The 27997-nt window shown below is 40.4% G+C and overlaps 1 protein-coding gene across 1 annotated transcript; it reads left to right on the top strand.

Moving 5' to 3' along the window:
- Positions 1-8: 8 nt before the first annotated feature.
- Positions 9-27997, top strand: ATPAF1 (ATP synthase mitochondrial F1 complex assembly factor 1). Its single transcript, XM_049617232.1, has 9 exons — positions 9-501; positions 3369-3477; positions 7548-7598; positions 8233-8295; positions 11619-11669; positions 12847-12894; positions 16679-16774; positions 18687-18794; positions 25155-27997. Exons 1-9 carry the CDS (start codon positions 179-181, stop codon positions 25347-25349), a joined length of 1044 nt encoding a protein of 347 aa, XP_049473189.1. The 5' UTR covers positions 9-178; the 3' UTR covers positions 25350-27997.

Consider the following 27997-nt stretch of genomic DNA (forward strand, 5'->3'; position numbering starts at 1 on the left):
GGAGGGCGTGGAGACCAGCGGGCTCGAGGGAGGAGGCGGGCCGTGGCGCTCCGAGCGGTGGGCAGAGCGGCGAGCTCCCTCCTTCCCTCTGCACCTCACCTCGCCCTCTCCGGGGCCCGGAACCTTGCGCGCGCGGAACCTCGGTGCCGGAGCCGGGGCACGGCAGACCCGGAGCGCGATGGAGCCGGCGCGCGGGCCGCGGACTGAGGCCGACGCGCACGAGGAGGAGGAGGCGGGGGCGGCAATGGCTGCCGTGGTGGCGGCGGCCGGTGGCACGGGCCCCGCCGTGCTGCAGGTGGCCGGTCTGTACCGGGGCCTGTGCGCGGTGCGTAGCCGCGCTCTAGGACTGGGACTCGTTTCCCCCGCGCAGCTGCGTGTGTTCCCGGTGCGCCGCGGCTCGGGCCGGCCCGCGGGGGGTGCCGACGGCAGCGGGGCCGGGGCCGAGCTCGAGGCCAACCCCTTCTACGACCGCTACCGGGACAAGATCCAGCAGCTGCGCAGGTGCGGGCGCCGGCCGGCCGGCCGGCCGGCGGCGGGCTGGGAGGGACGGCGCGCGGCCCGCGTTTCTGGTGGATCCGACGCCCTTGGTGCTTAGAACAGCCCTGCGATGCGGGCCCGGTTGCTGTCACTACTCTATAGATGATGCGTCTGGGCTCAGAGAAGCAAGGTCACTTGCTAACATCGCACAGCTAGGGTCAGAGCTGAGAGTCTCTGCAAAGTCCTCGCTCTTCCCCCAGTTGTCTGTCTCTGTGCTCTAGTTCTCAAAATGCAGAGGTGGAATCATGTGTCAGACCTTATGAAGTAGGCAGTTCCAAGAGACCTGCCCTCATTATAGAAATGGGAACGTGGAGCCTTTCATAGAAGGGACTTGACTTGCTCAAGGTCACATATTGATTCACTGGGGCCTGGCCTAGAACTGGGGTTCCCAGGTTTCTAGCCACAGCCCTAACTACAAGGAAAGGAGGTTGGGGGAGGGAGCAGGGCGTCAAAGACTAATCGTGTGGCGGTTGGATCAACCACCGAATCCTCTCATTAAGCTGAGGAAACTGAGAATCAGCGTCAGAGATCTGGCAGAGGTCACACAGCTGGTTGGGATTCATCTGTCTTGGAATCCAGGATTCCTAACACTTCTTCTCAGCTTCCAGATAAAAGGACTTGGAGATCAAGAGGCTTAAGGTGGGTGTAAGGGGACCAAGGGAGGGTCTGAAGAGTTTAAGTGGGAAGAACTGAAGGAGATCAAAGATGGAAATTAAAGGGGCTTGGGAGAGAATTTGGCAGGGTAGGCAGGCAGTTGGTTTGGGAAACCAAAGACTGAGTACTATTAACTTCTTTGAGTTCTGTCTCACCTCTACTTCCATGGCCTTAATTTACTCCTCCGTCATCTCCTGGACTCTTGCAGTCATCCACCAGCTAGCCTTCACCACTTCCACCCCAGTCCAGCTCACTGCTGCTATTGTGATCTGTCTTCTCTTTTTGAAAAAATGACAGAATAAAGGAATGAGAATTTTTGCTCTCCTTTCAGCAACGTTCATATATTCTCAAGACTTTCTCATCTTTAAAACCTTTCCTTGACCTACATTCCCCTCCAGTCTTTTCTCATTGATCCCTTCCACAGGCAGGCAGGCATCTTAGCAGAGTTGTCTACTCATACCCTGAATACTTCACAGCTCCCATTCATTCTTACTCATGAACCAATGAATGGCAGGTTTTATTCTTCTTCCCCACTAGATCATTCCCATCAATATTTACACATACTGACATCTCCTAAAGAGTGAGCTTTCCAAAGCACCCACACTGACTCTGCGTAATGTCCATATTCTGTAGTGTTCCACACAAGGTTCTCACGCTGTAGTATCTGTCAGTCTCTCTATACTCACGAAAACCTGGGCTCTTGTAGCACCAGCCCCAGGTTTGGTTTGAGCCAATAGCAGGACAAGGCTGTGTGCCCTGCTGACCCCTTCCAGCCTAGTATCTGGATTTTGCATCATACTCTGCTTTGGTGAATTGGGAGGATATGATCTAGCTCCAGACCCACTATATCTAGAGTGTGGACAAATTCCAGAGAGCAGGTTGATAGTGAGGAAATATTCACAAATTACAATATAAAGAAGGGCCAAAAGAACTAAGGCAAGTTTAACCTAGAGAAAAATTTAGAGGGTGACATAATAGTAATTTTCAAGTACTCAGATAAAAAGAATTAGACATTTTTTTTTTTCTTGTTCCTAAGAGTGAAAGATACAGATAGATTTAGGCTCAGATGTTTTAATAATAAAAGATGTCCAAGGTGGGAGTGCACAGACTCCAATGTCTGGGCTGCTCCTCACTCACTCTACCCACTCACCGTAGCAGACCCAGGTACAGCTGTGGATGCTTGCAGCACTTACCCTGGTCCTGGCATTTGCAGTCCCAGCTGGGTGGGTGCCACATCCCGCAGGACAGGACCGCTGGCCTGACTGTGTACTAAGTTGCTGCTCTGCTGTGGAGGGGAGGAAGACGATCTGCCCATGTAATGGCAATGAAGGGAGTGGTGTTCCTCTGGAATGGAGGAATGGAGTGTTATGGAAGAGGAGTCCCATACAATGCCTTGACCGGGAAGGACTTCACCAGAGCGGTGATCACGATGCCCTTGGATCCTGCAGACCTCACCTATGACAGGTCTCATGGCCCAGGAGCTGGAATCCCTATATGAGGTCTTCACCAAAGTGTACAGTGGCCAATATCACCTTGTTGCCTACACAGCCTGGAGACTTCTTAACAAGGATGTCAGCCCCAACATAGCCTGAAGACTAGCTTCATTTTGACACAAAGGACAAGTTCTGCTGTTCCATCTGCGGGAGCAAGGTCTTGGGAGAGAATCAGGGAGATACTCAGATACTAAATCTCCTGCAAAATAGGCTGCCTAAAGCCTCTGAATCATCTGCATCTGAATAAACAAGTATTTAACCTGGGAGTGGGGGAAAGAGGATGTCCAAGAACTAAATGTGTTCAAGTAACAGTGTTCAAGTAAAAACATCTACTAGGACTGCTATTAGACTCCTGCCTGAGTAGGACAACCAAGCAAGATGACTTCAAAGTCCCCTTCCCATCTTGAGGACTGAATTCCAAGGATGTAGAGTATAAGTACCTGAGGGACCAAGCTCTGCATCACCCTAGGAAATATCCTGCAGGAGAAGAATCGTACACAGGCCCCTTGAGGATTAACAGTTGTTAAATAACTGGATATCTTTGTCCACTTTCTTGATTTGTAGGCAAATCCTTCAACCTCTGAATGCCTGTGTCCTCTCTCTCTGGAAGTGGAACATGATGCTTTGTTATTTCCAAATCCAAAAAGGCTCAAGTAGTTTAATTTTTGGTTTACCTTTAATCAGATCTGACCCAGCTGCTTTTGAATCCCGACTAGAGAAGCGCAGCGAGTTTCGGAAGCAGCCAGTGGGGCACTCCAGGCAAGGTGACTTTATCAAATGTGTGGAACAGAAGGTAAGACCTGCCCCCTTTGTGTTTTTGGCTCACCAGTGCTCCACCCCCCTGAATGTAGCCTCATTGTATTCATCTCAGGCTCCATCCATAAAGGGTATCCTGCTCTTTCTGGCAAGGTGCTGTGGTCATGGTAGAGAAACAGAGGGATGAAAAAGGCATGCTTCTGGGGGGATGCAGTAGAGTGGTCAAAGCAAGGCACACATGGCAGTGGGCTGTAGGGATCAGGGGACAAAAAAGTGCTTCATAGCTATTATTATCCTTAAACAAGAATCAAAGCTGAAGGAAAGCATGTTGAAATCTAATGCAGTGCTTTTCAAACTTTTTGATCATGAGCCACAGTAAGAAATATATTTTACATTGCAGTTCAGTACACACATGTGTATGATTATAACTGAAGCAAAGTTTTTACAAAACAATGCTTACTTTTAGTACATGCAATGCATCTTATTTTCTTTTAAAAACCTTTGGTCACAATCTAGTAAATTGATTTCACAACCTATGATTTGAAAAATACTAACCTAAGGGCACCTGGGTCACTCAGTCAGTTAAGCTTCAGACTCTTGATTTCGGCTCAGCTCATGATCTCATCGTGAGATCAAGTCCCACATTGGGCTCCATGCTGAGCTTGGAACCTACTTGTGATTCTCTCTCTCTCTCCCTCTCTCTCTGCCCCTTCCCTGCTCACTTGTGTGTGCACGCACATGCACACACACATACGTGTACTCTCTCAAAAATAAACATTAAAAAAAAATACTAATCTAAAGTGGTACATAGAACAACTTGGGGGAAAAAAAAGAAAAAGAACAAATTGGAGTGGGAGAGGCTAACACCAGGAAGGATATGCAGTAATCCAGGTGTAGACTTGAGATAACATACAGTAGAAAACTGGGATTCTGCATTGTGTTTTAGAATGAGAGATTTTTATTTAATTTGGAGAATAACTTTTTTTGCCTTAGGTGTTTTAAATTTTAAGAGAATCCGCTCAGTTTTTTAATAACTGAGTGAGTTCATTAGAACAAAAGCAATAGGTACTGGGTTAATCATTGCAAGGTTGGGGAGCAAATTCAACTTCCTATGACAAATATAGTTTACAACTTTATGTGAACAAACAGGTCTCTACTACAATATTTTAACAAATATAATTTCCTATAATAAACATTTCCTATAATAAACAAATATAATTTCCTATAATAAACATAGTGCCAAGATTACAAATCAGTAGCTCTTGGAAATATTACTATATTATAAACTTTTAATGTGACATGGGAAAGCTCTTTGTCCCCTTTTGTAAATAGAGTTAGAAATTCAACTTTATGATGACAAGATAAAATGTAAGTAAAATGTAATTTAATTTTTTTTAATGTTTATTTATTTTTTGAGAGAGAGACAGCACAAGTGAGGGAGGAACAGAGAGAGAGGGAGACACAGAATCTGAAACAAGCTCCAGGCTCTGAACTGTCAGCACAGAGCCTGACGTGGGACTCGAACTCACAAACCGTGAGATCATGACCTGAGCCAAAGCCGGATGCTTAACCGACTGAGCCACCCAGGCGCCCCTAAAATGTAATTTAAATTATGGCAACTCCTGGGTAAATAATGACTTTCTGTCTTTACTATCTAGGTAGATAGAAAAGGGCTAATGACTCCATTCCCAAAGCCTTTTCTTAACTCTGAGTCATTGGTTCCCTACCACATGAGACCCAACATCCCCTTTTTTAAAAAAAAAGGTTTTTTAATTCTCCATTTTCTATACTGAAATGGTATGTAGACAGTGTAACCCACTGGTGCACATAATATCAGGGGGAAAAAATCAATATAATGCCCTAGCTGTAATATAAAGGAAAGAACTTTTTAATAAAATACTTATTTAGTAGATGATATGAATGATATTTTTCTATAATGAGTGAATGATACAAATGAAATTTTTATAAGTGAAATTTAGTATCTAAGTTCTTGAGCACAACTATGCTGTGAAACCTAATGCAGTCATCAGAGGTTTTCGCCTCCATGTGAAATCCCCATGAAGACGTAAGCAGCAAATATTGACTGGTATAGGGGTGTTACATTATTACTTTAAAAAAACTCCCAAATCATAAGCGATGTTGTTTTCAGTGATCCTCATGAGATTCCATGATGTACAACCTTCTTTTAAGTTATATAATAATTGCATTTCTGAAAATTTCAGTGTTTGTTAAAGCCGTGTTAAAAAGAGAGAGAGAGAGTGAGAGTGAGAGTGAGAGAGAGAGAGAGAGAGAAAGAAAGAAAGAAAAAAAGAGAATTAGATTCTAGATGCAAGTAATTGTAAAAAGGTTTTTCACTTACAAAGATATTTGGCTAGACCCTGAAAAGTTGTGCAGGATGAGGGAAAATTCATTATGTGGAACTCATCAGCAAGATCACAGCGCCTGGCACCCCTTCCCGTCCCATAAATACAAATGTCTTCGTCCAGTCAACTATTGTAATAATAGAAAAGTTGTCCACACAGATTTCCAAAGCATCTGTAGGGGAGTATTAATGTACCCATTTTAATGTTTTATTAAGTGCTCTTGACACTTTGGGCACATACTTTCAACTATAATTTTAATTACCTTATTTCATTATTTCCAAAGCCTACTTTTTTTAATTTTTACATTTTAACATTTCCAAAATTGTCTTAAAATTGATGTGATCTGAAAGTATGCTATGTTATTTAGTTAGCGTCATTTTCTGATGCATCAAATAATGGTGCTTCTAAAGAGGTGTCTTAGGGTTAGATAAAACACACTAAGCTTATACTTAGAGCTTAAATTTGTTATTTCTATAAGTGCAAATGGAAATAAAGAATGGATTGGAGGGACATTGTGGGAGAAGAATACATCAGGCTTAGTGAGTAAGAGGAGAAGGCAGCTGTGCAGGTGGAGGGCTTCATTTGTTTTGTTTTCACAACGCATCTGAAGGTGAGTGGTATGAAAATGAAATCTATTCTCTCTTTTCTGGAAAGTTTACATATGAAGGACAGACTGCATTAGGATGCTGCCACAGGATAGGGGTATGACCAAAAAGACCAGGGTGTATCCAATAGATTTTTCTACACCAGACTTTTGTCTAATTTATGGGTACCAGTCTGTGGGCATCATTTATGAAAGGTTTGAATTTGTGAAGGCACAGAATAAGAAAAGACAGGGTTTTGTGCAGAAAGTGCTTTTTAGCCTCAGAATCCCAGGTATAGATTATACTCCTTCTTCTGAAAGGCGTGGACTTGAACTAAGAAATTCAGAGGAAGACTCAGAAGAAACCATCCATGCTATCAGAAATCTCAAAATAGGATTTCCTGGATGTGGCCTTTCTCAGAAATAGTGGGCAGGAGAAGAAATAATCACTAATTTGATGGAGGGAATATTAAGAGTATGTGCTGGAGGGATGTCTGAGTGGCTCAGTCGGTTAAGCGTCTGACTTCTGCTCGGGTCATGATCTCACAGTTCATGGTTCAAGCCCTGCGTCAGGCTCTGTGCTGACAGCTCAAAGCCTGGAGCCTGCTTCAGATTCTGTGTCTCCCCCTCTCTGCCCCTCCCCTACTCGTGTTCTCTCTCTCTCAAAAATAAGATTAAAAAAAAAATTAAAAAGAGTGTGTGCTGGAAAACACTCTAGTCTGATGAGGATGTTTGCCATCAGAAGTGCTGTCACAGATAAGAAGTAGCCTTGGAAAATACATTTTTTCATTTCTTGCCTTCTTTGTGGCTCACTATGGAGCAGATCAGAGAGCAGAGCACAGGAAACCCAAGCAGCTCTCATTCTGGGAAGGAGTCCCTCATGTCCATAGTGGCAGGTATGGAATGGACTGTCAGTACCATTAGATGGTAGTTACTAACAATCTTTTTTCATCTCTGTATCTCAAAAGCTTAGTCATAGAAAAGTTATATCACAAACAATAACTCTTCGGACAGTGTGTACAGTTACTATATAGAATAGAGAAAAGTGAGTTCTGTAGTGTCAAATTACTAAAATGAGATATTGGGCCCTTCACCTAGCTTTGTGGTCTTTTTCTTATGAGTAAAGCACAGATAAATATCCTGTCTCAACATGTATTTCAGACAGACCCCTTGGGGAAACAGCCTGTGAGCAGAGGATTCACTAAGGACAAGGTAGGTTTCTAGTTAAAGATCCAAGTCTGGAGTCATGTGGAACATCTATAACAAGAGGCTGCAAATTTGAACATATTTACCATGGTTCAGCAATTTGGCGATTTTTTTTTTTTCCAACTGTGGAGATGAGAAATGTTTCTAAAAATGTTTATGTCCTTGATATAACCTCTAGCATAGTCTGGGTCCCGGGGGTGCTATAGGAAATATGAAGTAAATACAGTAATATAGAAATAAAGATACCCTTTCTTTCTATAGGAAGTATTTTTTTAAAAGATCAAAGCATGTTTACGCTCATTTAATTTGCAAATAAGGAGCCACCTCTGGTAGAATAGCAGTTAAGGTAACAACCAGATTTTCTTCTCTTACCAGCTACAAGGTGCTGTAGTGCTCATTAGTGAGGATGAAGCATTCACAAAGTACTTATAGATACTCTCCAGGAATAGTACTGTGAAAATCTGCCTGGGCTTAGAGGTTCACTTCTCTGGGCATGCAGATTTTCTTATACATGTTTTCTACTTACCGAAGATCTGCTCCACTGTCCTGATATGTTGCATCTGACAAGGCTTATAGATAGAGCTAAGCTATTTTATTTTTTAAATTGTGGATGTTAATTGCCTTTTATTTTGTCATCCAGACTCTCAGTTCAATCTTTAACATTGAGATGGTGAAAGACAAAACTGCAGAAGAAATAAGACAGGTAATGAATGAAAATGGATTGGCATACTTTATGAAAACGTGTGCTCTGTAAACCAAATCTGGAAGTAGAAAGCAGCATACATTTCTTGATACCTTTTTCTAGCCAAAATGAAAGGTGGTCATAGAAAGGAAAAGTGATGAATTACATGAAAAAGAATGGCATAAGAAAGCTTGTCCTTATTGGTTTTACTCCTATATGTCTAACCAACTCACGTTTCACCTTTCTGTTTCATTCCTGTTGCCCACATCTTATTTAAAGTCATCCATACTGGGGTGCCTGAGTGGCTTAGTCAGTTAAGCATCCAACTCTTGATTTCTGCTCAGGTCATGATCTCATGATCTCACCAGGCTCTGCACTGGTGTGGAGCCTGCTTAAGATTCTCTCTCTTCCTCTCTCTGCCCCTCCCCTGCTCATGTGCACTCCCTTCTCTCTCCCTCAAAAAATAAAATAATCAGTACCGTTTCCTGGCTTGCTGTACTACCTGTCTGAATAGGTTTCCCTGCTCTTTTTTCTCGCTGCTTTTCCACCTCTCATAACCTTACCAGTTTCATTATGGAGAAGCATAGTATATTGGTTAAGAACACAGACTCTAGGCCAAGCTGCCAGTTTTAAGTCCTGGCTCTGCCACTCTCTACATGAATGACTTTGATAAGTTAGTTGATCTCTCTGGGTCTTAGTTTCCCTATCTGTAAAGTGAAGATAATAATAGTACTTATCTCTTAGAGGTATTTGAGGAATTAAATGAGTTAATATTTATAAAGCATATAGAACAGTGCCTGGCACAGAGTGAGTGCTACATTTGTATTTTTAAGTAAATGAATAAAAATAAGTATTTTGTTAGTAACCCGCTTGCAAATGTTCGGTGACTTCCCATATTCATTTGCTTAGCATTCAGAGTCCTCTGTTATAGGCTCTCCTTCAGGAAACTTTCTGGGCACTTCAAAGCACTTACCATCTATCCTGCCTGTTTGGTCATTCCACATGCCTTGATTTGCATTGCTATTTACATTTTCATGTCTGTGATTCTTTTCTCTCTAATTAGACTATAGTCGATCTATTGGTATTCTTTGTAATTCCATTAATTATTTTAGGTATATTGAGAAAATCAAAATCATAATAAAAGCAGTAGACTGTGCGTCAGGTCCTGTACTTAATGCTTCATATGCACTATTTCAGTAAATTCTCATAACTGCCTTGTAAAGTAGGTGCTATTACTTCCAATTTACAACTGAGGAAACTGTAAGATTAAGTAACTTAGTCAGTGGTAGAGCTGGGACTCAGACCCCTGTCTGTTTGACTCTGCTTCATATTCCCTTTCCGGAAGTTGTGCCAGTTGCCACAAGTTTTCTTCGGGTGCTGTATCATTTGTTTCAGCAGAAGCATTTATTGAATACCTATTAAATGTCAGACTGTATGTCAGACCCATAAATTAAATGAGAGAATCCCTTACTCTCAAGGAGTTTTAACCTAGTAGAAGGACAGACACAAAAACAGATAAGAACAGCACAGGTTCTAACTTCTGTTAATAGAGGCTTATGCAAAGTCTGTAGGAGACCTCAAACTGTCTTTGGGAAGAAGTGCCAATAGAAAGTGGACACCAAGCATGTCCTTTAGGAGAGAGAAAAGCCAGGCCCAAGCAGCTTGATCATGTGATGAATATCATTCAGACTTACAATTTTAGACATAAGTTTGTTTGTTAAAAGCATTTTGAGTAACCAAGATCAATTGTGTTAGTAAACATCTGTCCATCCTATAAATTTCAGTGTTGGTTCATGACCTATCTACTAATATAGATTAAATAAAAATAGCTGGATGTGCTGTCCTTAATATGAAAAGACAGTGTCTGACATGCAAAAAAAAAAAAAAAAGAAAGGCAAAGCAGCTTTAGGCTGCATTGACAGAGTGATTTGCCCAGGTCCTAGGAGGTAATAGTCCTCTATACTCTGTGTTGGTTAGATCATACTTTGATTAGTGTCTTCAGTTAGGGCTCACCCATCTTTTTTTTTTTTTTTTTTAATTTTTTTTTTATTAACTTGTTTTTTATTTTTTTAAATTTACATCCAAATTAGTTAGCATATACTGCAACAATGATTTCAGGAGTAGATTCCTTAGTGCCCCTTACCTATTTAGCCCATCCCCCCTCCTACAACCCCTCCAGTAACCCTCAGTTTGTTCTCCATATTTATGAGTCTTCTCTGTTTTTTCCCCCTCCCTGTTTTTATATTATTTTTGTTTCCCTTCCCTTATGTTCATCTTATGTTCCCTTATGTTCATCCCTTATATTTTGTCTCTTAAAGTCCTCATATGAGTGAAGTCATATGATTTTTGTCTTTCTCTGACTAATTTCACTTAGCATGATACCCTCCAGTTCCCTCCATGTAGTTGCAAATGGCAAGATTTCATTCTTTTTGACTGTAGGTCTCACCCATCTTAATGAAAATGTTGACAAAGCAGAGAATCTCTAAAGGAAGGTGGCCTGTTCTTCAAAAGCTCACTCAGGTGTCACCTTGGCTGCGATGCCTTCCCCAACTTCTGTGCCTTTGCTGATGCTGTCATTCTCTGCTTAGAATATGTCTCTTCTATGGTGTTTGTCTTCCCAGCCTCCTTGTTCACCCGGCTAACCCCTGTTCATTCTTCAGGATACAGCAAAAGTATCCCTTCCTCTGGCACTCATTCCCTAACTTGGGTTAAGTGCCTCTTTGTTGCCCTCAGAGCACTTGTCTCTGGTTTGCATTATAATTCTGTTGTGCTAAGCACAAACCTACTTTATTTCAGCTAGTCTTCACAACAATCCTGTTAGGTTGGTTTTATTGCTATTTTACTGATGATTATGTTGATGTTATATAGTGATTTCTAATAATTTGCCCAAAGTAACATGGCCAGCAAATGATTGGAGCTGGGATTTGCATCCAGGTCTGCCTGACTCCAGACACTGAGTTCTGAATGACTGATGTCCTGGCTGTCTGACAAGGCCCACAGTTGGCTGGGGAATATGAGTTTGGGGAAGGGAAAAAGAAGATAAAAGAGCATGTCTGTTACATACAGGCACATCACATCTTGAGAGAAATGATTAACAAGATCATGGAATCCATTTGTCCATTCCTGGCAGGAATTTGTTACAGAGTTACAGTTTAATCATCTAGAAGAGTAGATGGTATTAAATCTTTTTTGTAATCATGTACTAGTAATAAAAGCATCACGTTGGGTTTTCTTCCCTGTTGTCAAATAGCATATTACTCTGAGCAATGAAAGCTGTCACCATTTCTTGGCGCAGGTTGAAAAGATTACCCACATGTCACAGACACCCTCTCTTTTTTGTACAGATTTGGCAGCAGTATTTTGCAGCAAAAGATACAGTCTACGCAGTTATTCCTGTAAGTAGTTTGGAGGGGAAAATGAAAGTGTTATAACATGAAGGTCAGGTCTCTACCCTTAGCAGGCAGTTGCCTTTACTTTCCAATGTTTATTGCCTCTTGAGAACTTACATTTATAGCTCTGAGGGTTTTTATTATGCCCTAAACACCAAAGATTGGAAGCTCCATATGGTATATTTATGGCTCTTGTTTTCCCTCTTTCTGGTTTAGAAATGTCTCTTAGACTCAAGTGTCTGGCAAGGGAGCATGGTATAAGTTCATGTTGCTGAGCAATTTCCAAATGCATTTTACTTCTTTTTGGTGTTTCCCAGCCACGCTGTTGGAATTTCAGGCAGGGCCTCTAGCATAGCTTTTCTTCCCCTTTTGTCTGTAAGTGACCTATTACTGAGCTGACTTAGAGCCTCCTCCTAGGTTTTTTCTGGCATTTCCCCTTAGCAAGTGGTGTTTTCTTTATTTTTTCCCTGCTTGAAATTGCTGTCTTGGAGATAGTCACTGGCCACTGCTTGACCATTGAGGTTTGTGTCTGGGAAGGGGTGCTGCTGGCTTCTTCTGGTTCGGTGCCCTTACAATGACTTCTGCCATAAGGAAGTATTTGATGTACTGGATTATCAGCTAGTTCTTCCACTATTCTTCTTTCCTAAAGAGGAAGCCATTTAAGTTAAGTTATATCAAGCACACAAATAGATACTGAATTTACATGTATGAGTTTAAGATTAAGGAGGTAAACTTAGAGATGGAAAAATAAAGCCAGGCCTTTTGGTTGCTCTGAGAGTATTGCTATCATTTTTTCCCCACCTCTTACACATATATACCCTTGCCCTTCATGAGCTCAACAGCCAAAAGGATCTATATTTTTTGTGATATGTTAGATCTCTAATACCGACTCATTGTTTGAACAGGCATTCTTGGCTCTCCCTCAGACAGCCTCAGTGGCACTTGGCAGAGTCCCTTGCAGAGTTTGGAACATTTGAAATACCCACTCTTGACGTGTAGTTCTGACAACGAGCAGCAAAACGTAACATCACATTTTTCTCTCTGTCATAAGAGGGATTTGTAAATAATAGAACTTAAGAGATATTTTTAGTAATATTGAATAGAATTCAATATTGGTGAATTTAAGTGTGGTTGAGGCCTTATGTCTTCTTGTTTTTGAATTTTATTCTTTTCTGACCTGTAGGAAGAGAAGTTTGACTTGATCTGGACCCGAGCTCAGTCCTGTCCAACAGTAAGTTTGTAGTGGTCGTATGAGGATTGCTTATCAATTCTACCAAATAAGGATATTTTCTAGCCAATCTCTTCATACTCCATACTATCTCACATGTTATAGTGTTCTGTTTATTTAAGAAAGATGCTCACATGCTGACTCTACTGATAAGTGAGATTTTCAGCCTTAAGAAATCATGGGACTTATTTGTCCCAATAAGTGTCTCTGGCTTTTTAGCCCTGTGACACAGTGTAGCCCTTTCTGATTTGGATCTCTTTCAGTATAAGCGAATGTGGGAGGCAACACCTGAGACCTTAATAATTTCACCTTCCTTTAATGTTCTATTTTATTGGCAGTTTCTTTTTGATTTTGGCCATGCTATCCTGATTGTATGTGCCTAAGGAATTATGAGATTGTTGCTGGAGTAATGAGCTGCCAGAAGACCTTAGGAAAAGGGAATTGGTGAGGTGGACCAGCTGATTTGGTGTCTGTAATAATTTCTAAGATTCTCAAATAGATTTTCCAAACATTACTGAGAGAAAATAAAAACATCTAAGTAAATGGAGAGATGTATACTATGGTCATGAATTGGATGACTCACTATCGTTGTCCTTTCCCCCCAAATTGATCTCTAGAGTAAATATCTGAGTCAAAATCCCAGTAGGCTTTTTTTCTTTAAAGAAATTGACAGAGTGATTTTAAAAATTATCTGGATGTCCAGAGGACCTAGAATAACAAAATGATTTTGAAAAAAAGAACAGTTAGAGGACTTACATTTCATGATTTCAAGAATTAATATAAAGCCACAATAATGAAGACAATGTGTTATTGGCATAAAGATAGACATATAGATCAACAGAACCAAAGAGAGAATCCAGAAATAGACCAACATGTGTGGTCAGTTATTTTTTAGCAAAGGTGCCAAGGTAATTAAATGGGGAAAGGATAATCTCTTCAACAAATGGTACAAAACAGTTTGGCTTTCCATATGCAAAAAAATGAATCTCTACTCTTGCCTCATACTATATCCAAAAATTAACTCAAAATAGATAATAGATGTAAATGTAACTTCTTAAAAAAGCAATCTTAGGCTGAATGTTAGTGATCTTGATTTTGGCAAAGATTTCTTAAGTATATCACAAAAAGCCCAAACTATAAAAGAAAAAAAAAAAAATCAGTAAATCAGATTCCATCAAAATTAAAATTTTCTAGCTGTATTCTCATGTTTATAGCAGCATTAGTCCCAATAGCTCAAATATGGAAGCAATCCAAGTGTCCACTGATGGATGAATAAACAAAATGTGGTATATACACCCAATAGAAAATTATTTAGCCTTAAAAAGGAAGGAAATTCTGACACATGCTACAACGTGAATGAACCTTGAAGACATTATACTCAGTGAAATAAACCAGTTACAAAAGGACAAATACTGTATGATTCCACTTATAGATCTAGAATAGGTGTAGATACCTAGAATAGTCAAATTCATGGACAGAAAGTAGAATGATGGTTGCCAGGGGATGGGGGAAAAGGGGATGAGGAGTTCCTGTTTAATGGGTATAGGGTTTTAGTCTGGAAAAATTAAAAAAAGTGGAGATGGATGGTGGTGATGGTTGTACAACAGTGCGAATGTACTTGATGCCACTAAATTGTAAACTTAAGAATAGTTAAAATGTGGGGCTTCTGGGTGGCTTAGTCAGTTGAGCATCCAACTTCAGTTTAGGTCATGATCTCACAATTCAGGAGTTCAAGCCCATGTCGGGCTCTGTGCTGATAGCTCAGAACCTAGAGCCTGCTTCAGATTCTCTGTCTCCCTCTCTCTGCTCTTCCCCCACTCACACTCTCTCTCTCAAAAATAAGTAATAAAATAAGCATTAAAAAAATTAAGAATAATTAAAATGATAACTTTTATGTTACATATACTTTACCACAATAAATGAAAAATAAAACTCTCTACTTTTCAAAAGACATTGTTATGAAATTTGAAAAGACAAGCCACAGACTGGGAGAAAATATTTGCAAGACATGTATCGACAAGTGACTTGTACCTAGGAATATATTAAAAACTCACAACTTAAGAAGACAGGCAACCCAATTAAAAATGGGCAAAAGATTCAAACAATTCACCAGTGGAAGTGGAATGGCAGATAAGCACCTGAAAAGATGCTCAATATTATTATTCATAATGGGAACTGCAAATTAAAACCACAGTGAGATACCACTAAAATGACCAGAATTAAAAAGACTGACTATACCAAGTGTTGGTGAGGATGTGGAATAACTGGAACTCTCATATACTGCTGATATAATTGTGTAAAACAGTAAAAGCACTTTAGAAAACTGACAGATTCTTTAAAAGTTAAATGTATACCTGACATACCACCCAGTTATTCTACTCCCTAGATATTTTCCCAAGAATTGAAAGCATATGTTCATATAACACAAATGTTCATAGCAGCTTTATTTGTAGTAACCAAATATTAAAAGATACCCAAATCTATCACAGGTACATAAAGAAATTGGCGGTGGGGGTGCTATGTGTATATATACATATACAGTGGGATAATATTCAGCAATAAGAACAAATGAACTATTGGGGCAGCTCAGTTGGGTATCTGACCTCAGCTCAAGTCATTTTCTCACAGTTCATGCATTTGAGCCCTGCATCTAGCTGTGTGCTGACAGCTTAGAACCTAGAGCCTATTTCAGATTCTGTGTCTCCCTCTCTCTCTCTGCCCCTCCCCCACTCGCTCATGCTCGCTCTCTCTCTCTCTTTCAAAAATAAATAAACATTAAAAAAAAGAAGGAATGAACTATTGATACATGCAAAAACATGGATAGATCACAGAACAATTACACAGAATGAAAGAAATCATACAAAAGAAGTATAGGTTATTTGGTTCCATTTTTACAAAATTCTAGAAAATGTACCCTGACCAGGAGTGACAGAAATCAAATCAGTTGCCTGTTAGCTAGGCACTGAGTTTATGTCATCTAATAAAAATAAAATAGAGCCTGAGTGGTTGGTCATAAGGGGACAGTTCGTGACTAACATGCATTGGACTGTTTTTACTTTGTTTTGTTCTGGCACCATTCTCTTTACCACTCATCCCCAATTCTAAACATCGTAAACCTAAAACTAATCATTTCTTTGTGTTTAGAACCATGCTCCAGTATCAGCCTCAAATGATAGAATAGAAAGCAATTGTAATAATTAGAACAAAAGTTAATTCAGCATTAGAAAGTTTACAAATTGAAAAACTCATATTATCAGTAGAAGAACAGATAAATTGTGATAAACTTCTAGAGTAGAATTTCATACAACAGTGAAAATTAATGAGTTAGAGTTTTATTTCTCAACATAGACAAATCTCAGAAGTATAGTGTGAAGTGAAAAAAGCAAGTTGCCAAGTGTACGTATAGTTTGGTAAGATTTAAATTTTTAAACATGCAACAGGTTTTTAAACATGTAATATTTCTTGTTTATGGATATGTGCATGCACTTTAAAGTATAAAAACCTCAAAGAGAATGACAGACACCAAATGCAGGATAAATGTTACTCTGGAATGGGATTAGAATGGGTGACAGAGAAAGAAACCTTCAATTGGATCTCTAATGCTTTCATTCTTAGGTGGATTGGGAAGTATATGACTATTTGTTAGATTATCATTTATGAATTTCATAATTTAAAAAGTGTTTAAAGACCAAACAGTGAAAAAATGGAGCAAATGATATAAGTGGTTGGACGTAGAACAAATGATTTTATTTATTCATCTATATCCTTGTGTATTTATTTCCCATAGTTTCTATGTGCACTACCAAGAAGGGAAGGTTATGAGTTCTTTGTAGGACAATGGACAGGTACTGAACTCCACTTCACTGCACTTATAAATATTCAGGTAGGTGGCCTGTACTCATCCCCTAGAAGAAGGAGTCTTCCTTTGTGGGACTATGAGCCCTTGCTGAGGTTTGAGGACACAGTATCTACTAATTCCCAGCAGTATTTGCTTTGGTATTGATGAATTGTCATACTTTGTGTATCGGGCTAGCTGTCTAGACCCTAGTCAATACCTAGAAATTGGAAAAGACCCCAAACGTATTTTCTGACTGCATCTGGTCTCTTGTGTCTCTTCCCCAGACCTCTATACCATTTGCTGCATGTGCCTCACTTAACAAACATGGGTGAACTATGATGGTTATCTTTTTAACCCTAAGGTAGATTCCATGTCTTGCTTGTGTTTTATTAACCAAGTCAGCACTTTCCAAGATGCTAGATGCATAGTTTCCATTCCATAGGTGTCGTTTTGTTTGCTTCCTTCCATCCTTTCTCTTTCTTTGTTTTATTCCCAAATATTAAATTAAGAAATTCAATCCAAAGCATTTGAAACTTTTAAAAAAGAAGTCAGTAGTTTAAATCAGATCATAACTAGGATTTATATTATATATTTGGAGGCCAAATCTGGCCCCCAAATCCACAAGCTTGTGTTATAATGGCTTTGAACACTGGGGAAAAAGAAGTACAAGATAGAATAAGAGTTTCTTCATTTATGTATCCCATGTGATTATATGCTAAAATTGTATCATGTTTGTTAAAAAAAACAAAGGCAGGGTGTGGGGGGGGGAGAGAAAAAGCAGAATGAGGGGGCAGACTTTACTTTTTTTTGTGGATGAATTAAAAATAATATTTATTGGGCACATACTATAATAGCCAACCCTTGATGTACTTACTATATGCCAGGTGTTTTATATACATCATGTTTTTTAATCCTCACAAATGTCCCATGAGATAGTTACTGTCATTATTTCTCTAGAGAGAAGAACATGAGCTCATGCTAGGAAGTTAGGAAGCTAATATAGATGAGTGTGGTAATAGGTGCCAGGGCTAGATTTGATTGACTCAAAACTCTGTGAACTGAACCATTATGCCACTGTGTTAGGGATGATGTTCAGACTTGGAGACCTGTGAGACAAGGTCCCTGCCCTCCTGAAGCTCTTAGACAAGTATAAGAAAAAAATCCAGAAACATAATTATGATCAAAATGATCAATATATTTGAAGTATATGGAGGGGAAACTGAGAGGCTGAACCCTAGCAATAGTTAGGTATTGATAGAAAGACTCTTGCTGAAATTTAGAGATGAAACCCAGAGATCTTTTTTAAATGTATAGTTGTTTCCTCCTGTACTATATGAAGGCTTTAACTTTGAACCCAGCCTCTGTTCCTAGTCTGGACTGAGGTCTGATAACCACTACCCTCTCCACTCTTCATGAAATTATGATGTTCCCATTCTTCTTTTCCCCCCTATCTCCCACTCAGATTATATTTTAAAACTGCACATTACAAATCTGGCCCATGTGCAAACTCTCCAGCTGTTTGCTGCAGCTTAAAAGAGCTCAGTCTTCAGAGCCAGCCAAGGGGAGTAGATTTCAACTGTGAAATGCACTAGTCCATAAAAGTGGCAATTACACAGGCATATTGCTTTCTTTAGAACTTGATTTGGTAGCTGCTTGTGCCGTTTTGTTTTTAAATATATGGCCATGATGAAGGATTCACTGCCTACTGTAAACATTTTCTGGGAAAAAAGCCAAACCCTTTTCAATTGAAGACACAAATAACACTGTGCAAACTGTCAGTTTCACGGTGCCTTGGCAAGCCTGACCATCCCCCCCACCCCCCCACTGGTCCTCTGACTCACTGGCCACCCAAGGGGCTGTTAAGAGCCCAAATTTCCTCCAGACTCTCTATTGCTCTGAAACTGCAGTTTTGTGTGGTGGTACCTTATTGAGCCTTGATAAGTGTTTGTCCTTACAGACCCGAGGGGATGCTGCAGCCAGCCAGTTGGTTTTATATCACTACCCTGAACTTAAGGAGGAAAAGGGCATAGTGCTGATGACAGCAGAAATGGATACCACATTTCTGGTAAGAATTAACTTTCATCTCTTTGGATTTACTTGGTGGCCCTGAAGGTACTATCCTTCTGCCAAAGATCATGAGAGGTAAAATTCCAGAGACCTACATGTACTTGTTTCTTACTTAAAGTTGGTCATAATTTTGTCTCGCAAGAGCTCCTCCAAGTTGAAGTTAGTGCAATCACTAACTCAATCACTTATTCACAATTTTGAAGTCCATAAGCTCTGAAAACAAGGTTTCCTCATAATTCATTTGGTCACAAAACCTTACCTGACTAGAACTTACTTGGTAGCTAAATCTTCATTTAAACTGATGTAAGGCCACTTATAGTCCTTATTAATCCCACTTGATGTAGAATAGTCATACATTTTACTAAGGAAATATTAATGTGTTTGATTATGGGGTGTTGCCTAATGTACCTATCGCCTTTATAGAATACAATAATTCTGACTCCAAAACACATCTGGCCCGAAGGGTTTCAAGTAAGAGAGTGTGGACAAGCAAATGGCTTCTTAAGTATAAGGAAGAGTTCAAAGTCTAGAATAGTTCTCAATCTCTTATCTTCCTGCACGCTGTTCATGTGTACTACCTTCATCATACATAGTGATTTCTCTTCCTCCTTTTCCTGTAGAGCATCAACCATATGTCCATAGGTAATGATATCCATTGTGTTTGTTCTTTCTGTATATCCAGGGCCAGGAGCAGTTTTATGGTTCTTGTACAGCTGGTTTGTCTAGTCCTTGCTCATTTCTGTCTCTCTTATTTGGCAGGATTTAAGTTCAGGATGTCCTCAAGACAGTGGACACTTTAGTGCCTCTTCCCCCCCCCCCCAAGATTCATTACAGCACCCATTTATTTTTCCTCTCTCTCTTTACCAGCCACTTACAGAGAAGGAAAAAGTGAGGACACTCAGCTGGTATCTCATAGTAGCAGTAAGCCCCAAGTCTGGAACCAGAACTGGAACTCTTCTTCCCTATTATCCCTAAAACTGTTCAGTCCTATTTCTCCCATTCTTCTTTCCACCATCACACTCAACTGGCAGTCACCCAAAATCCTATCCAAGAGAATGGAGTTGCCATTAACTTAGATAAGATTTCAGGAAGAACAGATTTGAGAGGAAGATCTGGAGCTCAATTTTGGATATATTAAATCTGAGATAACTGTTAGATATCCAAGCAGTAGGCAGTAGAACTCCAGTGAGCCTGGAGTTCAGGGGGGAGGTCCAGGCTGGAGATATAAATATGGGAGTTGTCAGCAGGCAGATTATTATTTAAAACCATGAGACTGGGGGCACCTGGATGGCTCAGGCAGTTGCACATCCACCTCTTGATTTCGGCTCAGGTCATGATCTCATGGTCTGTGGGTTTGTGAGATTGAGCTGTGTGTGGAATTGTCTCCTCTCTCACAGTAAATAAGTAAACATTAAAAACAAAAACAAAACCATGAGACTGAATGAAATCACCAAGGAAGTAAATGAAGATAAAAAGAAAAGAGGTCTAAGAACTGAGCCTGGAGACATGAGGAAGCTTCAGCAAAGATTTAAAAGGAATAGTCAGTGAGATAGGAAAACTAAGATGGTAAAATGCCCTGAAAGCTAAGATGTAATGTCTCAAGGAATAGGGAATGCTCAACTGGCCAAGTCTCACTTGCTGGTAGTGCAAATGAGATGAAGACTGAGAATTTACTAGATGTCACAACATGGAAGTCATTAGCGAGCTTTTTAAGGACAGTTTCAGAGGAGTGGTGGGACAAAAGCAACATTGGAGTACATTTAAGAGAGAATGGGAAGAAAAATTACAAAGAGTAAGCATAAACAAGTCTTTTCAAGGATGGTTCTGTGAAGGGAAGGAGAGGATGAGACACCAGCTGGAGTGGGAGATGTGGGGACAACAATGTTTTTGTTTTAAATATGAGAGAAATAACATTATATTTATATGCAGGTGGAAAGATTTAGTAGAGAGGGAAATACTGATAATTCAGGAGAAAGAGGAGAGAATTGTTGAAGTATTTTTGAGTGGGCAAGTCTGGAAATGAGGGATTGATCTTTGCCAGAAATATCATAATAGGAGAGAAGCCAGAATATATACAGACACAAATACAGTTAAGTGGATAAAGGTGTGGGTGGTATCTTGAAGAAGTTCTCTCTAGATTGCTTAGAAAGAAAGGTCATCAGCTGAGAGGGAAGATGGAAGAATAGGTGTTGGACAATTGAGTGGAAAAGAGAAAGTGAAATGGTTTTCCAGGACAGAGTTGGCAACCACGGCCTGTGGGCCAAATCCAATGCATTATCTGCTTTTAGAAGGGCCGTGAGTTAAAAATGTTTTCTATATCTTTACATGGTTGGAGGGGGAAGGAGCAGAATTAAAGAAGAGTAATATTTCATGGCCTATGAAAAGTGTTTGAAATTCAAATTTCAGTGTCTATAAATAAAGTTTTATTGGAACACAGCCATACTTATTATTTACATATTATCTATGGCTGCTTTAGCTAAGTCCACATCAGAGTTAAGTAGTTGCAACAGAGACTGTAGGGCCAGGAGAACCTCAGATACTAGCCATGTGTCCTTTTACAGAAAGTGTTTGTCAACATGTGGTCTAGGAGAATGGAAGAGAGACCGGCTGTGTGGGTACAGGCACAGAGAGAGGGCTGAGATTTGGATTTATCTGGGGTTATAGTTCAGCCAAGTGGTCTAATGAAGTATAAGAGACCGGGAAGTTAAAGGTGAGTGCAAAAGAATGATTATAATTACTGACTGTGGAATGCAAGCTGGCTAAAGAGGGAAGTGAAAACATAAGGAAGGTTTAGGGACCATAAGAATTGTGAGTTCTGGTGGAGTTAAAAGATTTTTGAAGGTGGGAGTGAGCTTAAAAGATAGGAAAATATAGACCAACTGTGGATGTTTCAAATTGAGATTTGGAGGGGATATGGTTACTGCTAATGACAAGGTTTAAGATTTGACCACAGGAAGGAGGGAGTAACACAGAGACTTTCTTTTCTGGACTTTAGCAAAGCCCAGCATCTAACCATATTGAAAGTGTGGACTCTAGAGGTCACAGGAGGCCCTTCTGCTCTGGCATTTTTACCACCTCACTCTGGTGGTCTCAAACTGCAGCACAGGCCTCATCAAGATTAAAATTTGCTTCCTGGCCTTATAGTATTGGACAGCATGCCAAACAATATACATTTGCCTCATAGAAATCAATGTGACTGTGAGTTTCTTACTCGCAGTACAAAACCAGACATGATAGAGTTTATTGTAGAGCCTGTGACTCCGAGATGGGAAATATAGAGATGTAATATGAATATATGGTCCCTTGCTGCTCTTTCATGAATTTGCACTTTGGCATAGTACTTCCAAAAACAGTAAGGCAAATGAAGAGAAACATACAGAATTGAGAACTGATAACTTTAATGCCGAAATTTAGTAGAATATTTGAAAACCTTATTTGGTTCCACCTCTGTGTCAATAGATGATTTCATTGGAATGCAGTCAGTGCTAGGGTAGAGTACTGGGATGCTTATGCAGGGGGCGTTTGTTACCTGGCCCAGGAGGAGGAGGGAGATCCTAGATCCCTGGGCTGAATCTCAAAGATGAGCAGGAATTTAGCCAGATAAAAAGGGAGGTGAGGGAGAATGTTCCAGGCAAAGGGAATAGCAAAAGTACATGCTCGGAGGCATAAAATGACTGGAGGTATTACAGTTTGGTATCATACATGTGTGTGTGTGTGTGTGTGTGTGTATATATATATATATATATATATATATACATATATATGATATTTTTTATACATATATATGATTTTTGATATAACTAATATATTAAAAGGAACATTTGGTGGGTTGTGTGTAGAGGTTTAGCTCTATCCTGAGAACATGAAAGTGTCATTAAAGGTTTTTGAACAGGGAGTGACCCATAAAAAGTTGGACATCAAGGCCATTTACCTTAATTATTTGCTTCCTAAATATATTTTAGTTCTAGCCTAGTCAGTATGATCATTTAGAAGACAGTTGCAATAGTGTTAGCAAGAGATAGGGAAGACCTGAAGTAGAGTAGTAAGGGTGATGGAGAGAGAGGGGCCCTAAAAGTAGATAGTAAAATGGACAGGATTTAGTAAGTTGATAGTATCTATGAAGATTGAAAGAAAGGGAAGAATCAGTCTATTTAATATACCTCCTTATTGAGCAACATAGGAATGAATGTGTTTATCTTCTTGGGTCCTAGAAAGGGAGACTATTGCCTTATATTGAGACCTAAGGCAGGGGGAGGGGGCTTTCCATAACCCTCTGTGAGAGACAAATACACATGTCTCCCATACTAGTGGTTAGAACCCTTTATCCAAACAAAATCTTATTATGTAAAATCTCTGATATAACAGCCGACACAGGTAAAGGGACCTGAGCCACCTCCACAGAGCCCCTAGCACTCTGCAGTGTGGACAGCACTGTTCTAAAATGAACACAGCTAAAACTACCCTTACCTCCACTATTCTGAGCCTTGAATTAAAGTTGATAATTGGAGGTCCCTATAGTTCATAGGACCAGAAAGTAGTGGTATCTGCCTCCAATTATGGCAGTGCACTTGCTTTAGAAATGGTTTACTCTTGAGGCATGTTTGAGTAGAGGAAAGGTAAAATTGATGAGTAGTTGTCAGTCTTGACCAGTCTTAATTATCTTGCCCCACCAGAAACAGTATCAGGATGAAGTAGAGGGAGTACCAGTCTAGCAGTCCAGAGGACTGGTCCTGGCTCTGCCATTTGCTAGTCATATGACCTTGGACCCATCCCTGAACCTCATCTTCTTTTACTTCCTGGCCTATTAAATGAAGACTGGGTGATCTCTGAGGCTCCTTCCAGCTCTAAAATTCTATTAATTTGAAATACCCAGAGTTTTGGAAGAAGGCTTTTGATTGAAAATCCAGTCTCAGAGATTAGTCCCTGCCTGTGAGAAATTACCTGAAAGCCCCATGGGAGGGAATGGAGGTAAAGCAGCCTATGGTATTCATAAATCCATTTTCATCATTCTGTAGCTAGACATGGCACACTTTTGGCAGTTAGTTTTAGTGGGAATTTCCCACTATCTTTTGCAGTTGGGTTTTGGCCATATGAACACAGTGATGATGAGTAAGTGCCTCTGACCAGCTAGAACTAGAGGATTGCATAGGAAGCAAAAGTAAGAGTTGTTTGAGGTAGTTCTTTTGTAAGGTTTTGAGAGTGTACCTTGTGTCCTGACCCTATCTCTGTTACATAGAGTGAGTGTACCATTTCCCCACCGCTGAGCTTTAGAGAAGGTGGACCCTTCTCTTCCGTGGAGCTTTGCTGGTAGATTTGCATAGCAAATTATTCCAAAATTTAGTGGCTTAAAACAAAAAAATTTATTACCTCACAGTTTTTGTGGGTCAGGAATTCAGGAGCAGTACAATTGGATGGCTCTGGGCATAGAGTCTCTCATGAAGTTGCTACCAGGATGTTGGCTCAGGCTGTAGTCATCTGAAAAGAAGGTTGATTGGGCTCAACGACCCACTTCCAACCCCATGGCATGGCTGTTGGCAAGAAGCCTCATTTCCTTGCCACATCGGCTTCTTCATAGGGCTACTCCAACGTCCTAATGACTTTGGCAACTGACTTTCCCCAGAGTAATTCAAGAGGGATAGCAAGACACAAGCTGCAGTGTCTTCTGTGACTTAGTAGAAGTCATTCTTCATTTCACCGTGGTCCATTTGGAAGAAGCAAGTCAGTATGTACAGCCTACACTCAAGGAAAGGGAAACTAGGCTCCCTCAAAGAAAAAAGTGTCTTAGAATTTGTGGACAAACTGTAGAACCACACAGCTGACTTTGGCACTAGTTTTCTGACTGAGGTGGTTTCAGGAACAGTGTTTATTCAAGAGTATGTCTGGTTAGTCAAGAACTTAGTACTGACTCACAAACTGGTTCTTGGAGGTGGGTAACTATTGCTCTTTTTCCCTCCCTTGAGATATACCTAACAGTTACTGAGGAACTGAATGAAAAGGAACATTTTTGACATATTTGTTACTTTATTCAGCAAACATTGACCAGATGTGACCATGTGCAGGAATGTAGAGCAAGCACATACTTTGAGGAATTCATACTAGGGAAGACACAAAAAAAGCAAAAGAGGGAAAAAAAAGGACATACAATTTAATATGATACATACTATGGTAGAGGTCAGCATGGTGTAATTTGGATGCACAGACAAGGGGCACCTAACAAAGACTTGGATGTCAAGGAGTCAGAGAAGCTTTCTGGAAGCAGTGACTCCTGGGTAAGGCCCCTCCACCTGCCACAGGACTCAGAGATAGAGCTTTATGGCCCTGTGCAGGGAAGGACCTCATTACTCTTTCTACCTTACAGAATGTTGCTGAGGCACAGTGCATTGCCAACCAAGTTCAGCTCTTCTATGCCACTGACCGGAAGGAGACCTACGAGTTAGTGGAGACCTTTAACTTCAGACCAAATGAATTCAAATATATGTCTGTCATCGCTGAATTGGAGCAAAGTGGACTTGGAGCAGAACTGAAATGTGCCCAGAACCAGGATAAGACTTAGAGCTGTAAGGATTGGCTTACAGCGTCTGCTCAGCCCTGGATAGTTTTCTAAAGCCCACCTGCCCCCTTGAACTTTTGGAGCTTAACAGGTATAAGGAGCAGTCTCTAATGAGTTGACCTGTGTGCTTATTGCAAGAAGTAGTCATGGAGGTGAGCCCTTTTACTTGATATTCAGGAATGAAGGTAGCAGACATTGTGAGAATTATCTGCCAGCATATTTAAGCTTTCCTTTTTAAGTGTTTGAGGTCATAACCAGAGAGAGCTAAGGATCCACAGGATGGTTGATTTGACTTTACACAGTGTAATAGTGCTATGCACCGTACAGCTCCCAAATGATTAGTTCCTCATATGTATAAACTTGTGACAGGGTAATAAGCTTGACGACCTGCTGTAGTTAGACGTGGGCTTTGCATACTCTTCCTGTGTGCCCCTTGGCTGACCAAAGGCGTAGCCCAAATATCCTGTTTAGAATCTAGAACAACCAGATATTGCTATCAGGATTAAGACTTAATGTACATGTCCCCAGAGTTGCCTTTAGTGTAGCTGGTTTGGAGGGTCTTGTAGATTTCAGGTGTAGTTAAATACACCAGTATGGTGCCTGCGTACTGTTAAACCATAGTTTGTGGTACCTCCTCCTCTAGAAGCTGTGTATTTGGAGGGGGGGAGTCAGTACAGTGTCAACAAATCAACACTTCTGTAAGGAAAGGATTGATCCAGATTTGCATGTTTTGCTTTGTTTGTTTTAAACAACTCTAAACCATGCCAGTATTAAATGAAAAAGTAGGTGGAAGCAAATGTTCCCAGATTGGGTGTGGGGAAAATGTAGCAATAAAATAAAGTCTGGCTTACAGTCTTTTTACACTAAACAGTGAAATCTAACCTCTGTGCTGCCCTTGGTGTCAGTGTGAATCAGTGGACTGATCAAAACCTATCTTTGGACTCAGCAGTTGCTTGAAACGCCAAATACAAGAAAGGAGCTCTCCAGCGCTGAAAACTCACATTTGGTTTGTAGTGTCATTGTTGTGGCTCCCAGCTCAGTGATAGAAGAGGGTGGTGGTTACACACCAGCCTTCTGAATCTGAGGTACCAGAGCCCCCCCAGTATTGTCATCGACCCCCTTTATTATGCCTTTCCTTTTCCTGATCTGATGTGCTCCAACTTTGCCGCTCCTGCCTGCAGTTTGCCTGTGTGACACTGAATTGGTAAGTGAGAATGTAACCAGGAGTTTTAGACTGTGTGTGTATATGTTCTTTATTATGGAAGATTGTTTATAGGTTGGGCCTGTCTCTAAGCTCTTGAGATGGGATTGGTCTTTCCATTGTTTTCTGAGCTGTGTCTGTTTTGTTGTACTTCTGAGTCTGTGTGTAGAAAGAGATCGTGTGTATTTAAGCTGAAAAAGCTGCTAGCCTTTCACAGTTTCTCTAAAGGTTGAGCTCTTTCCTAATGCAAATTCTGGATCTGCCTCTGTTCTGACAGTTCATTTTTTGAGAAACTTGAGTCTGGGTGTTTCAAGTCCCAGGAATTTTTGACATCAGGTTGGAGTTGCTTTCATGGGTATCCAGCGATGTGTGCTTTTCCCTCTGGATGGACCCACTTCTTGGCCATAGTACATTTTTATAACACCTCCACCAGAGTGTGAGAAGAAATAAGATGATGGGAGAAGAAATAAGAATTAATTGGCTGCTCGTTCCTCCCAGCTTTGCTCTATATCCCCACTTGCCAGCAAAGAATGTATACATGGACAGTTATATTGGACATGGTCAAAATGCCATCTGGCTGTTCTTTATAACTTACCTGGCAAGATCTGGCAAAGAACCAAAAGAAAATTGTGACAGTCAGTAAATTTGTACCCTGGTGTGACATGATGTTACGGGAAGTGGACGAGTTTTAGAGTTAAGTGAATCTGGGCTCAGATGTCGTGTTGGGATTCATTAGCTCTGTAATGTTGAACAAATTATCTAAAGCCTTTGATTCTATTTCTCCATCTGTAAAATGTGGACCATAATAATATCTACCTCATAGGATTACTGTGAGAATTTAAACAGACTTACACGTAGACTACAGTAGAGCTTCATAAATGTCAGTACCACTCTTTTCTCCTCCCCCTCCTGTCATTAAAGATCAAATCGGTGTTTCAGATGCGGAGATCATTCTTCATTCTGGTGTAAAGAGCAAACCTTATCTCACAAGTTCTCAAACTTTAAGTTGCAGTAGAATTACCTAGAGCACTTTAAAATGCAGATTCTCAGGTCCCCCACCCTGCTGAATCATAATCTTTTCAGAAGGTGCTGGGAATCTGCGTTTAAGATGTGCTCCAGATGACTGGGATGTAGGTAATTCACCAGTCACACTTTGAGAACCACTGCCTTATCTGTTCTTCACAAAAAAAACCCTCCCATTAGCCAGATCTTTCTTTCCTACGGACATTAACCTTAGGATTGGTTCCTTTGCTCTTGCCTCCCATAGTGGTCTCCCTTTCTGTACTTTAAAGTATAATTATTTATGTATGTATCTTTTTTTCCCCACTAGACTGTGAGCTCCTTGAGGGCCAGAGTTTATCTCCATTCCCAGTGCCAAGGACATGGCCTGGAACATAGATGATACTGAGTTGTTTGTTGAATAAATAAATAACATGGATTTTAGCCAAAA

This window comes from Panthera uncia, assembly GCF_023721935.1.
Source record: "Panthera uncia isolate 11264 chromosome C1 unlocalized genomic scaffold, Puncia_PCG_1.0 HiC_scaffold_4, whole genome shotgun sequence".
NCBI lineage: Eukaryota > Metazoa > Chordata > Mammalia > Carnivora > Felidae > Panthera > Panthera uncia.

Bases quoted from the DNA above. Each gene is read 5' to 3' on its own strand.
- ATPAF1 (XM_049617232.1), top strand. From the start codon at position 179: ATGGAGCCGGCGCGCGGGCCGCGGACTGAGGCCGACGCGCACGAGGAG. The intron at 7,599-8,232 runs GTAGGTTTCTAG...TTTGTCATCCAG, and splicing joins GAGGATTCACTAAGGACAAG to ACTCTCAGTTCAATCTTTAA. The intron at 16,775-18,686 runs GTAGGTGGCCTG...TTGTCCTTACAG, and splicing joins CTGCACTTATAAATATTCAG to ACCCGAGGGGATGCTGCAGC.